The sequence below is a fragment of the Dipodomys merriami genome, unplaced genomic scaffold (genome assembly GCF_024711535.1).
Source record: "Dipodomys merriami isolate MVZ:Mamm:240054 unplaced genomic scaffold, mDipMer1.0.p SCAF_9, whole genome shotgun sequence".
Taxonomy (NCBI): domain Eukaryota; kingdom Metazoa; phylum Chordata; class Mammalia; order Rodentia; family Heteromyidae; genus Dipodomys; species Dipodomys merriami.
Genome location: NW_027206512.1, coordinates 18,897,987 through 18,911,702, shown reverse-complemented (window position 1 = coordinate 18,911,702; position 13,716 = coordinate 18,897,987). Strand labels below are relative to the sequence as shown.

At 39.4% G+C, this 13,716-nt stretch overlaps 1 protein-coding gene across 2 annotated transcripts in view; it reads left to right on the top strand.

Annotated features, from left to right (window-relative positions):
- Positions 1 to 13,716, top strand: part of Fras1 (Fraser extracellular matrix complex subunit 1) — a 442,940-nt gene that overhangs the window by 162,039 nt on the left and 267,185 nt on the right. For both annotated transcript variants that reach the window (XM_070012597.1, XM_070012596.1), the window contains exons 4-6: positions 221 to 313; positions 9,770 to 9,929; positions 11,494 to 11,627. In XM_070012597.1, coding sequence (XP_069868698.1) covers positions 221 to 313; positions 9,770 to 9,929; positions 11,494 to 11,627 — 387 coding nt within the window. The remainder of the gene's footprint in view (positions 1 to 220; positions 314 to 9,769; positions 9,930 to 11,493; positions 11,628 to 13,716) is intronic.

The window sequence follows — 13,716 nt, the reverse complement described above, 5'->3', positions numbered from 1 at the left end:
CATCACTTTATCACTTGCAGAAAAGATGTAGATTACTTTTTAAAATAGAAATCGCTTTTGTAGTTCTTTACAAAGAATCATTTTTGCCACTTTATCCTGTCTGTCATTATTCTGGAAACCTATGTGACTTAGTGAGTTTAAGAGACTTGTGGTCTGGATGAATCATGTCACATTTTGTTTTCTGATGGTGTTTTACACTGAGCTGTTTTTAAATGCTCAGGGAGAAGTGCTTCGGATAGCTGCCAACCAGTGCTGCCCAGAGTGTGTCTCCAGGACTTCTGGATCTTGCCGTCATGAGGATAAAATACATGAGGTAGGTGTTCTGTGACCCAAGTCTCATCCTGTGTCTCTGGATTGTTGACAGGATGAGTCTATAGGCTCAAAAGATAAGAGAAGTCTTGTCTTTTCCTGGACTATAGAGGACCTGGCGCCCATTTCACTTTCTGAGATCATTTAGGTTTCCTGAATAAGATAGAAACTGTCCTACTTATTCCACAAGCTCTGCATAAACATTTATAGATTGAATTTGTGTCTGTATAAAGATAGCCTGAGAATGGCGATGTTGAAGAAGTTGTAGTGTTGAATAATAAATGCACCACCTTCTTTTGTATTCTACAGACAGTTTTTATTTGGTAGTTATAAACAACTCTGAGCTGGTAAGGAGAGCAGATGACATTACTCCAGTGTTAAAGATGAAACAATTGAATTGTGAAGAGCATAAGGTACTTGCAAATGTCATGTGACTAAGAAGTAGGATAACTTCATCTACAAGCCTGACCTGTTGACTAATAATTCATGGTTCTTTTTAGTGGGATTCAGTTTCTCATTGTCACTGCAATCAATATTTCAGGCTTTGTTTAAGGCTGTCTAATGCATTGTAGGATATTTAGTATCATCCCAGGCCTTCTACCTTCATGATACTAGTAGCAACTGTAATCATGATAACTGGAAATATCTTTAGGTATGACCAGATTTCCCCAGTGATAAAATGTTATGCACCTTCCTCTTGTACTCCTCCTTTAAGAACCACAATACTAAAGACTGAAGTTTTAATTTTTTTTTTCATTCTACATCCTTTTGGATTAATTCAGAGATACTAAATGTTGTTTTAAAAGCTATCATTGCAAGGTTTATAGTAGAAAATATAAAAATAGTTCAGGTTAATTCATACTTAAATGTTACCTTGAGGTACCAGGTAAAGTAGAATGCAATGGAGAGCTACTCTTTGATTCATTCTTTATTTCTCACTTTCCCTAATGTAGTGTTTCCAACCATTCAGGAAGGAGAGAGCAGAGGTTAGTTGGATTTGATATGCCCACTCCAGGCCTCTGTTCAGTGTGTGTATCTCAAACGCAGGGACTACAGTGCTCATGTCCCCATGTGACAAGATCATCTTACTGGAGCCATAGTCTCCTCATGACATGAGGAAGCTACCCTTTCAGTTCTTCAGTGTGCTGCTGAAGAACACCCAAGCAGGCTCTGCACTGGGAATGTCTTCATCCCACCAGCTACCATATGATGCTCCATTAGTCTGGTTCTATAGGCTAGTGTCACCTTTACTGTCCCCTAGGATTCTGATGAACTGGAAGGTGATACAAGGCTGCATGGTGATAGAAATAAGGCCAGTTCATGATGACTTGAATAGGTGTATGGTTCAAGGGGAAAACATTATCTCTCAAGTGAAATATTTATTTGTAGCCCAAATAAGGCCCAAACGTGGAAAAACACCCAAACATCTCAAAAGAATTTGGTTCCAGGACATGTGGGGTTAGTTCCATGAGCCCACTGACTACTCCAATGACATTAACCATTTACTTTTTAGTATTATATGTGTACAGAGGGACAAGTCTATTTTGATTTAGAGTATCTGAGAACAATGACAGTATTTTTAGTTTTGTGGAGTTTTTTTTTTTTTTTTTTGGTCAGTGATGGGGCTTGAACTCTGGGCCTGGGTGCTATCCCTGACCTCTTCAGCTCAACGTGAGTGCTCTACCACTTAAGCCACAGCACCACTTCCACTTCTAATTTTCTGAGTGGTTTATTGGAGGTTAAGAGTCTCACAGACTTTCCTGCCTGGGTTGGCTTTGAACCATGATCCTCAGATCTCAGCCTCCTGAGTAGTTAGGATTATAGGCGTGAGCCACTGGTGCCTGTCTATTTTTAGTATTTTTATAATCATCTTCCTTGTCTCTTACCTAACCTGGCTCTAAACTTTTCCCAATATAGGTGTTCAGTAAACATCAATGAGTGAAAAACTCAGGCAATTAGTAAATCTTTTCTATCCTTTCTCCATGTGCTCATTTGGTGGCGTGTTGGCCATTAATGTGTGGTGCCTTCCCCTTCCCCTTCCTCTTCCCCTTCCTCTTCCCCTTCCTCTTCCTCTTCTCCTTCCCCTTCCCCTTCCCTTCTTTCTTTCTTTTTTATTGCTTTGGGTCTAGCAATTGCTACAAAAGTGCTCTGCTTCTGAACTACACCTCTAGCCTTTTTTCACTCTGGTTGTGAGATAGTCATTTTTCCTTCTGAGTGCACCTGAACGTACCATGATCCACTTATTTTTGGTGTTCTCTCATAGCTGGAATGATAGGCATATGCCGCTGTAGCAAGCCTGGGTTGGCATGGAACCTTGATGCTTCCAGTTGCAGCCTCCAAAGGTAGCTAGGATTACAGGCATGATTGAGCTTTTCTAAGAGCACAGCTCTTCAATGGGCTCCTTTTGCTTGTTCTTCTTCCTGCCTCGTATGCAGGTCACTCTTTTGCAATAGTCCATCATGCAGAAAGCTCTAAACTACATTAAGAACATGCCCATACATTGTTTTCCCTTAAGCGCATTCAAAATTCATTCCCTCTGAAAATGTTATAATTGTATTTCTGGCACCTGAACAGTGAAAAAAAAACAGCTGAATTCTGAAAACTGTAGGTTTTAGGGAAAATTTCAAATATAGCTGGAGATTTTTTTTCAGTTGAGAAGATTCTAATCTTAGTGTTGTTTTAAATTAAATTTGCTGTATTGTCTTCCTGTTTTTCCTTCCCTGCCCTTTCCTCTTCCCCTAGGTTCTCTCCAAATCCTTCCTGATAGGATTCACTTTCTTGGCTGGTTAAGGACTTGCTTGGTTTGGCCTGAGCCTGGTCTTGTCACTTCTATCACTAGTTGTTTCTTCTTCTCCACCTCCTCCCCCTCCCGCTCCCCTCCCCCCCCTCCTCCCTCCCCTTCCTCCTCCTCCTTCTCCTCCTCCTCCTCCTCCTCCTCCTCCTCCTCCTCCTCCTCTTCCTCCTCCTCCTCCTCCACTTCCACCTCCACCTCTCCTCCTTCTCTTCTGTTTCCTGTAGTCTTTTCCGTTTTTCTCTTTCATCTTGTTTGGAAAGCAGTTTCCAGCACACTTTCCTCTCCTGCTGAATAGCGTAAGCCTATCACTTTGGCCTCTGGCTTACATCCCATAGGACAGGTCATGGAGATGCTCCCAGAAACTGTGAGAGCCTGGTGATTGAAGAACTCTGATGTGGCTATCAGAAGTGAAAGCCTGGCCCTAGGAAACAGATTTAACAGAGACTTTAGGGTAGCCTGAGTGTGGTGGGAGGAAAATAGCTGAGTTAACACTGTTCCCAGCAGTCATGATTCTAGCCTTGGGGAGTCAAAGAGAGGTTGCACCTCCAGGCTGCCCAAGAAAACCATCCCTGAGTGAAATGCTGGGTCTTAATGGAGCTGGCCTCTGTGCCCACACAAGGAAGCATCTTACCCAACTAGCATTTCAGCAGCCCAACTGGCATTTCAGCAAGGCACAGTGAGCTTCCATATCTTTCCAAGAGTGAGGAAAATAGGAACTTTTTGGATAACTCCCAAGATTTTGGGGCTTGTTGCATGGGTTTATGATGGCTAGGATTGGGGGAGACTGTTAGGATCTAGGCCAACCTTGCCAACCAGTCAGGGAGCCAAGGCCAAATCTGTTTGTTCCAATGCTTTCTGCCTATTTCTTCCTGCCCTCCCCAAACAATTCATGAAAGGGAAGGGAAAGCACTGTTAATTCTTTTTTCTTCTTCTCTTCACTAATTCAATCCCAGCACAGGATAAGATGAAGCCTGAGAAGGTAGTATGTGATGATTCTCTGAAAACAGAGGATGACAGGCAGGATTGGCTTAATGTGAATCCTACTGAAGAGAAGAGGGAGGAGGGAGAGCACTACTCATTCTGCCCATCCATGAGGTTAAAAGGAGAACTAATTTGTGTGTGATGGAAGAAATGATTATCGAATTCAGCCTTGTTCTCTGAAAAGCAGCAAATATAATTATAATACGCAGTGAACATTTCCAGATATTTAGTATTCTGGCTGTATAACTTTGTAAGAGGAACAAATTATATGAATTAAAAAAATTTTTTTTGTTCTGTCAAGTAAGTCAGGCAAATGCTTTATGACCTTATCTTTCTTTTGGACTCATGTCAACCCTTAAGCTAACTTGTTAGCTGAATATGCAGGGAAATATATTTAAGATGCTGTCTGCAGAATTTTCATTTGCCTAGTTTCAAACTCTCCTATATTCTCTAAAGGATATTAATGAGGTGAAGATGGCACAGCTCAAATTGGGTCTTGTGGGAGCACCACTTCGTGCTTCCATTAGTCCCTGATTTTCTAGAACTCTCCTTGCTGTCACAATGTTTATTAAAAATAATGCTTTTGAGTTGGACACCAATGGCTTGTGCCTGTAATCCTAGCTCCTCAGGAGGAGGCTCAGATCTGAGGATCATGGTTAGTGCAGGCAGAAAAGTCCATTGGATGTTTACCTCCAATTAATGAGCAAAAAGCCAGAAGTGGAGGTATGACTCAAGTGGAAAACTAAAAGAAAATATCTAGGCCCTGAGTTCAAGCCCAGTATTTTCACAAAAAGAAGCAGTAATGCTGTTGTACATGCACGTTGGGAACAACATGAAAATCATTTATGTAGGTAGAAGTACAGTTCAGCAGGTACTGAACCGCTTTATCTCTCAGCTGGGTGCCTTGCATGCATTATTGATCCTCAGAACACTCTGGTGACAAGTGTATCACCCTGAGTAGGAAATGAAAATGGAAGGGACTAAGTGACTTGTTTCCTAGAGAGAAATTGAGGCAGTGATTTTCTTCTCTTGCCTGGTGCCCTTTACATCACCATCTGGAGCTGCCTCTGTGGCTTTACATCAAGCCGTGGAGTCTCTCCTAAATGTTATGTTAGTCCCATAATTCTCAAGCTTATCATGAAGAAAGAATCCACTGCTTAATTTTCTGTCTCTTGAGTTAGATGATCACAGAGCCGGAAAGTACTAAAGCGCTTCCCTAACACAGCCCTTTCATTTTGCAGATGAAAAACCCTTGATGATTGACAGGTTGTTATTATAGTTGATTTTTGTGGTCTCTGTGTGAAAGGTGGTACAATTACTAATGTTTTATAAATAACAGTGTTTTTTAGTAGTAGCAAAAACAAGTTCTCTGAGGGTAAGGGATGGGAGGGAGGAGAGAGAATGGTGGAAGATGTGACTTTATCAAGAAGCATTGTACTCATAACCTGACTTACGGAATTGTAACCTCTTTGTACAACTACTTAATTAAAAAAAGCCACAAGTGCTTGTTTGTTTTAATGAACTAAATTTTTGGATGTTTAGAAGTAGTTTCTTTTATAAAATAAAAGTTTACTTCAGGTTGTTCATTTACTCATCACTCTATGAAATTTCTTAATATTGTAGTTTATTTTGTGATGACAAAAACAAAGTACCTTACTGATGAAAATTTGTAAAAAAGAAAAAATAAGCAAGCAGAAAAAATATCTACAAGTAGTCTCACTACTCTGACAATTTTGTTGATATTTTCGTTGTTATTTGGGGTATGTAGATAGCAAGGAAGACAGAGAGGAAATAGGTATGTAGAAAGATGATACACAGAGATATGTCTTTTAATGTAACTGGAATTATGCAGTTTGTGTCCTTCGTTAATGCATTATATTTTGAATAGTTCCCTAGCAAACCCTTGGAGAACATTATTTTTTAATAATAGGCATTTGGGCAGATTTTCAGTTTTTATTAAAATATTCTCAATTCCACTATAAAAAAAACAAGGTGGATTTTTCTTATATTTAAGTCCTTTTGGTAATATTTTTAAAATTTAATTTTATTGTAAAGATGCTGTACGGGGGGGGAGTTACAGTTTGGTAATTTTGTTATTTAGATGATAGCTTGTGAAAGGTGAAATTAGTAGGTCAACACATTTAAGGATTTGGAGTGTTGATGCTATGATGTCTATCCTAAATAAACTTACACTGCATTGGCATTTGTCTAGTGATGAAGCCACTGAGAAGCTCATAGGCATGCAATCTTTTTTCAGGTGTGTCTACCTTGGTTAGTCTCTACCTGGCTGTGTCCTTCCAGGTACAATGGTGAGGAGCTCTGGCTATGAGGATCTCCTTTCTCTATAGCTTCGTCAATGCTGGATACTGTGAATTTTAAACTCTTCTCATTTCTGATATTGAAGACATGTTAACCAGTTTTAAATGGATATTTCTATGCAATTAATGAAGTTGAACGTATAGGCTTATGGCCATTATTTTTGTTGGATGTTTGCCTTTTATTATTGCTTATAGGTGCTCTAGTTCTAATTAATAAAAGTTGCATAGTTTAGCTGGGCACCTGTGGTTTATGCCTGTAATCCTAGCTCCTTAGGAAGATGAGATCTGAGGATTATGGTTTGAAGCCATCCTAGGCAAGAAAGTCTATGAGACTCTTATCTCCAATTAACCATCAGAAAGCCAGAAGTGAAGCTGTAGCTGAAATGATAGAGCACAAACCTTGAACCCAAAAAGCTCAAGGACAGCTCCCAGCTCCTGAATTCAAGCCCTAGGACTGACTGGTGTGTGTGTGTGTGTGTGTGTGTGTGTGTGTGTGTGTGTGTGTGTGTGTGTGTGTGTGTGTGTGTGTGTGTGTGTGTGTGTGTGCATGCACACACATATGCACACAAGCACAAAAGTTGCACATTTTTCCTTTTTTTAAAATATATTTTTTATTGTAAAAATACTGTAGAGAGGGCTTACAGTTACATGAGTAAGGTAATGAGTACATTTCCTATCCTCCTCCTTTGTTTTTCCCCTACCATCCCTTCCTTCCCCACCTCTCCAACTACAACCCCCCCCACCCCCTGCCGAAGTTGTAAAGTTCATTTTCAACCTAGTGTCTTGTACGTCTCATTGTTATATTGGGTCAACCTGTATCAAAAGTTGCACAGTTTTACTGGTTTGCCATAAGCCTTGTAAGTTTATTTATAATATCTTTTTGACAGATTAAAAAAAAACTTAACTTACCAGAAGCTATGCATTTTTCTTTTATAAGTTTTTCCTCTGCTCTGTGCTTAGTCCTTTCTAAGAAGTAAAGGTCAATGGTCTCTGTCTTTTATTAGCCCATAGTCTATGGACTTGCCCATTTATATGCTATACTGACTGAATTTGAAATTTTATGTGTAATTATAGTAGAAGTAAAAATTGATGGCAGAGGTCTTGGCACTCCCATCGGTGTCCATTTCTATTACTCACAATCAGAACAAAAGCATAAAAGAGGAAAGAAGGCCATGAATTTGTAGTGGAAAAAGGGAAGAAGATGACACGCCTTCATTTTTTGTTTTAATATATTTAATTGCCAAGTAAAAATTGAATATATTTAAGGTGCCCAGTGTGATGATTTGATACGCACCTACATTGTATAATGATGTCAATCAAATTAACACATACAGCATTCACTACCAAAGCTGTACCTTAGATCCCAGCATGGGCTCATCTCATGTCTAGAAGTTGTACATTTTGGCCAGCATCTCCCCATTTTCTCTCTGCTCCATTCCCTGGTAGTCTCAGCTGTTCGCTCAAGTGAGCCCATTCTGCATGCCAGAGCCCTTGCTGATTCTCTAACAGGATATCTCATTGAACCCTTGTAAGCACCCAGGACAACCTAGCTGCTACACTATTTAGTTTTTACAGACAAGGAAGTTGAGGTTGACAAACATTAAGTCATTTTACCCTGTTCCTAAGGTAGGAAGAGCTGAACTGGGACCTGCAAATGTGCAAATGTCCTAGGAAATCTTGCTTTGGCTGACTTACTTCTAAGGCTTGTTATTGCCCTCTTATACTGCTTGTAAGTCTATCTGTAAGAGAGTGGTATGATAATAAAGTGAAGACTAGGTTCCCAATCACTAGCTAACTATGAGTACTTGTTACTATATTGTTACAACAATAGCCTTGACTTTTTTTTAAAGTAATTCTACATTAGACTTGGTATGCTTACAACTAGTGCAACAATTTGCAAAATAAAGGACTACTGACTTGTGTAGGTAAGACAGGGCTCCTTTGTGTTTGAGGGAAATCAAAAGCTATTTTAGATCCCATTTTGAGGGGAAGAAAGACCATATTTATTTTCAGTGTTTCTCAATATGACTTCTATTTGAAATCTTCAGATTATATTTTGTTCCTAGATTGTGGGATGCTTTAATAAAAATCCATGTATGATTTTGTTGAATCAGATATTCACCATATGCTAAGATTTAATAGAAGCAAAAAAGAATAGGTTCCAATATTTAAGAAATGTTTTCAGGAGGGAAAAGTAAAGAAAAACTGTATTCATTGGTTGAATGTTAGCCTTTGTCTTTGGAAAGGCCACCATGATTTCATTTGACAGCCGACAACCTGAACTTTGGCAGCTACTTCCTGAATTATTCAAAATACTTGTGGCTTTTTACATGCCAGTTCACTCCCCATGACTGTGGCTCATTGAGAAACTTTGGGTGTTTAGTCAATCTCAGCACAAAAACCTGGATTAGTAGATCACTGACAAAGTTCTGGTTCTGAGAACGTGGTTGCTAGTGTGAAGTGGGTTAGCAGCACTCTGTATGAGTGGTGGGTAGCCTGGCTCTTTCTTGTGGTTTGTTAGAGGGAGAAAGGGAGGGAAGAAGGGAGTATATGGAATATAATTAGGAAGAAAAGTCAAAGAAAGCAGCAGATCATAGAGCTATTGAAAGTGATAGGACTTGGTGTTGGGGGTATAGCTCAGTGGTAGAGCTTGTAGTTAGCATTCACAAAGTTCTGCGTTTTGACCCCCACTCCCACCCCTGATCTAAAGAGACAGAAAGGGAGAGGGAGAGGGAAAGAGAGAGGGAGAGGAAAAGGGAGAGTGAGAAGAATTAAGAGAGGGAAGCAAAAGAAGGAAGGAAAGAAAAAGGAAGGGAGGAAGGAAGGAAGGAAGGAAGGAAGGGAAGGAGAGAGGGAGGGAGGGAGAGAGGGAGGGAGAGAGGGAGGGAGGGAGAGAAAGAAAACAACAACAACAACAAATAAACAGTCTAGATGTTGTGGGCAAATCTTGTAGTTTCAGCAACTTAGGCTGAGTTCAAGTCCAGCCTAGGCAATAAAACTAGACTCCATCTCAAAAAGAAACAAATTATAAAAACACAATAAATGTATGTGTGTGAATTTTACTTGGTGATTCATAGATTTTTTAAAAAATATAATGAGATTGAGGTAATTTTTTTTTAAGATTGAGGTAATTTTTGTGTGTCTGAAATTTTCAAATATAATATCCTAGGGATGATTAAAAGGTAGTCCATTAAGAAATTTTTTCTGACTTGAATATTGCAAACCCTCCACTCAATATTGCAGTCTCAGAGTCTTCTACCTTTCCTGAGTTCCATCCTTAATTTGTATAAGAGGAGGAGATGTGTTTTTGTTTGGCCGGCCTATATTCTGGAGTGAATCCTCTTTTGCATTTTTCCCCTTGGCACAGCATGGCACAGAGTGGGCCTCTTTCCCCTGTGGAATGTGTTCTTGCAGTCATGGAGAAGTAAGATGCACCCAGCAACCATGCCCCCCATTGTCATGTGGATATCAGGAGCTGGAATTCATCCCCGAAGGAAGGTGCTGCCCAATCTGTGTGGGCCCTGGGAGTGAGTATGAGCTTTGAGAAAGGGACCTCCTCTTTCTTTGGGGTTACATGGTGGCACTCTGTCTCTTCCTTGTCTAGTGTACCTCAGCGTTTCCCATCCCACCCCTTAGAAACCAGGCATTCTGTTGTTGCACTTGGCAGGAAGTGATGTTTCAGAGTGAGATTAGAATATATCTGAAATCTCCACTCCAAATTTGCAATTATGTGGGTATCTGATTGAATGGTTTTGCCTTGTTCAGATACAGCTTCTGAAAGGGAAAAAAAGTAGAGAAACAGTCCTTGATAGGATTCCTCAGGGCCGAGAAAGTTCCTTCTCTCCCTTTGGTGGGGAGAAGGACTAAGAATGTTCTCTGCACTGATTCTGCAGGCTGGTCTTTAAGATGCAATAATATCTTTCTCCAAGACACACTCAACAAAAAAGAGGTCTTGCATTTGTCTTTATTATAGCCTCATTGAACATATTAACTCTACTTCAAACTAAGACACCCAACTTTTGATTAGCAAGTCAGAGGCAAGCTTCCAAGTTTTCTCCTTGGAATCTGTGCTTGGCTTCTGTACCACTATAATTGCATGTCAGAGATGTGTGTTCCCTTCCATTTTTATAACTATTGGTGTATGATAAACAGGAATTTATGGTTAACAGGAATTATTGTTGTTGCTGCATTATGCGTTCCTCTGACATATGATAACTAGAATCCTTTATCCAGTAGCACCTGGATGCTACATTCTTTTCTTACTTTTTCTCCTTAAAAATCCCTCATGTTTATTTCCAATCTCTACTTAACTTCATTCCTGGCAATCCTTTGCTTTGGAGAAGCATTCCAGGGATTAAAATGTATGTGAAGAAATGATAAAAGTAGAATGCTTGCCTGTGCATTTCATAAATCACCCACTCCCTGATATCATTTCTGTCAGGTGTTTGGAGCCAAATAACTCTGCTGGTGAAAAGACATGAACAACAGAATGGGAGGTGGCAAGGGGCTGTGTGGTCTGAGTTACTGGGATTCTTTCTCTCCCTTCATGAAAAAGATGCATTGGAAGCATTTTGCTTCAAGAGATTGGGACATTAAGTAGAGCCAACTACCTATTTTGCGAGAATGCAATGTCCCTTGTTCAAAAAGTTCAAAGTGGAAAAGTTGTTACGTTGTCTTTTTAGTCTCTCTTTCAATCTGTCCTGGCTTTTATTTGCTATGTAATGTGCTCCCTTGAGCCTAAGAATACTCAAGGACTGAGTGGAGACACTCTCTAGCCTAACTCTATCACTTGCACCCTCCTGTCTCTGCTGTAGGTGGAAGGTGAATGTTCCCTAGACAGGGAGTTAATGCAGGTAGCAGGTAGCTATCCCAGGAAGGTAGTGTGATTTGGGAACACACATGAACTGAGGTTCAAGTCCCACCTGACTTCACTTACAAAACATGCATGTTGAAACTGCAAGGTTGTGACTACAAAGCAGTAAACTCAGAGCCACTCTACTCACTCTAGTCCTGACTTGTGTGCACAGGCAGTCAATCCTGAGATTAGCAAATGCATTTTGTGTAGTAATCTTTACTCCTTTGACCTTCCAGAGCCCTGTTCCTATGAAGGCCGTGTATTTCAGGATGGAGAAGACTGGAGACTGAGCCAGTGTGCCAAGTGTGTGTGCAGAAATGGCCTCTCCCAGTGCTTCACAGTTCAGTGTCCACTTTTATTTTGTAACCAGGTAAGGAAGACAACCTCAAAGTGTGTCTGACACAGCCTGTTAACTGCGCAAGAGCTTAGAGTCTCTTCAGACATTCTGCCACAGAGTCTAGGACCCACTAGAAACTAGAAGACAGGCTCTTTCGCTTTCCTTACACTTTTGCAGACCACCTCTGAGATGTTTCTTTTCCCCTTAGAAGCTACAGGATAGGTCTAATTACCAGCCATTTAGGCTAATTGTTTCATAATGAAATTGAGACTTGAGGGGACACACAAGGAAGCCTCCAGCCTGAATTGCAGATGTTCTAAAAATGTCAGACTAAACATCTGGGAAAGTTGGTAATCTGATCAGTTTTCTGATTGTTTTTTTTGTGCATAGATATAGTCTGCTTTTTAAAGACATAGACATGTTTGTGAACATGATTATCCAGATGTACACAATTTATTCCTGATAGGATAATGATTCACATTACCAAAAGATTTTCCCTGGGGATGTTTAAGATACTAGGATCGTGTTTTTTTTTAATTGAAAGCTAATCTGATTTTCCAAACATTAAGCTCTTATACAAATATGGAAAAGAATCGCAAATAAATGTGGTATAGGTGGTATTTTAGAGCTTTTTTTTTTTTTGCTGTGGTAGAAGTTCCTATGAAGGTTCCATGGCAGTTGGCAGATAACTGTGGGGGAAAAATAGCTCATTTTTTGATCTAAGGAAAAGCTGGAAGCCAACATTTAGTTGATACAGAGCAACATTTTGTATCAAATAAAGCAGAATCAATAACATGGCATATTGTGACAATTGGGCAATATTTTTAACGGCAGATAAAGGGCAATTAGACAAGAAGTGCTAAATGCCAAATAGAGAGAAAATGCATTTAATTGGAAGACTGGATTGCATTATCCACACTACTCATGTCTTCTCTCCCAGTTCATCACCAATCTTGTCCTAGGTGGACAATTACAAATGAGCTTCTTGGGAGAGTTGCCTAACATCTTGCTTCTCTGCTCTTCCATTAGGTGGGAATTGCAATGTTGAAGCAAACTTTGATTAGCACATTGGGTAGGGTGAATCCTCTTATATTGGAAACGTAATGATGCAGTTTGCCACCATTACAAGAAAGGAAGTGAGGAGGAGGAAAGCAAGGAACATCCCAGTGAGATCTGGTGTAAATCTTCACAAATTAAACCCCATACTGCATATTAAACATTGAGTAATGGAAAGTACTATTTCACATTTTAGAAAACACAAAAGTCTTGCTTCATGTATAGTATTCACTCATAGTTTGCATCCATATACATAATTAAGGGTAAAAAAGATGAAGCTTATTGTCATACTTTAGAGCTAAAATGATATGCAAGCATTCTGAAGACTTGAAAATACATTGAACTCTTAGGGAGAATAATGATAGGGATGACATTGATCAAGATATATTGTACTTATATATTGACCTGATGCAATGAAAGCCCTTTGTACAACCACTTAAAGATAATAAAAGAAAATAATTTGATCTCAACCAATCTGGTATGTTTTTGTTAGGATGATTTAAAAAAGTCACTGTCATATCATTTAGACTCATTTTGTTGATTTACTATCATCATTAAATATTGGAACAACCAACTAAAGCTCACAAACACCTTTACTATCACACACCAACATATTTTGTGTGCTTAATATGTGCCTTTGTCTCATTTTAATCTAATTCAATTCCAATGTTTTCCCCTTAGGTTGGTCTTAATATATTACCTCTGCTCTAATTGTACTTATTTCCCCAGAAACAGCTATGAATCTGAAGTTACTCGGTCTTTTCTTTTCTTTGCCAACCATGTTCTCTTCAACCATTTTCCCCTCCCCTCATTCCTAATAACCTCATTCTTCAGTCATGAGGAGAGTTTAAGTTTATAGTCACTACAACCTTCAGTATGTATTTAAATTTAATATTTTGCAGGGCTAAGGATGTTAGAATTCTTGTGTAGCATACACAAGATCCTCAGTTCAATACCTAGCATCCCAAGAAAACACATTTTTGTGATAATTTTACTTAATATTTCCTCTTAATTATTTTCTCTTCATTTTTCTGTCTTAGGTTCATCCTATTATTAAGGTATCTCT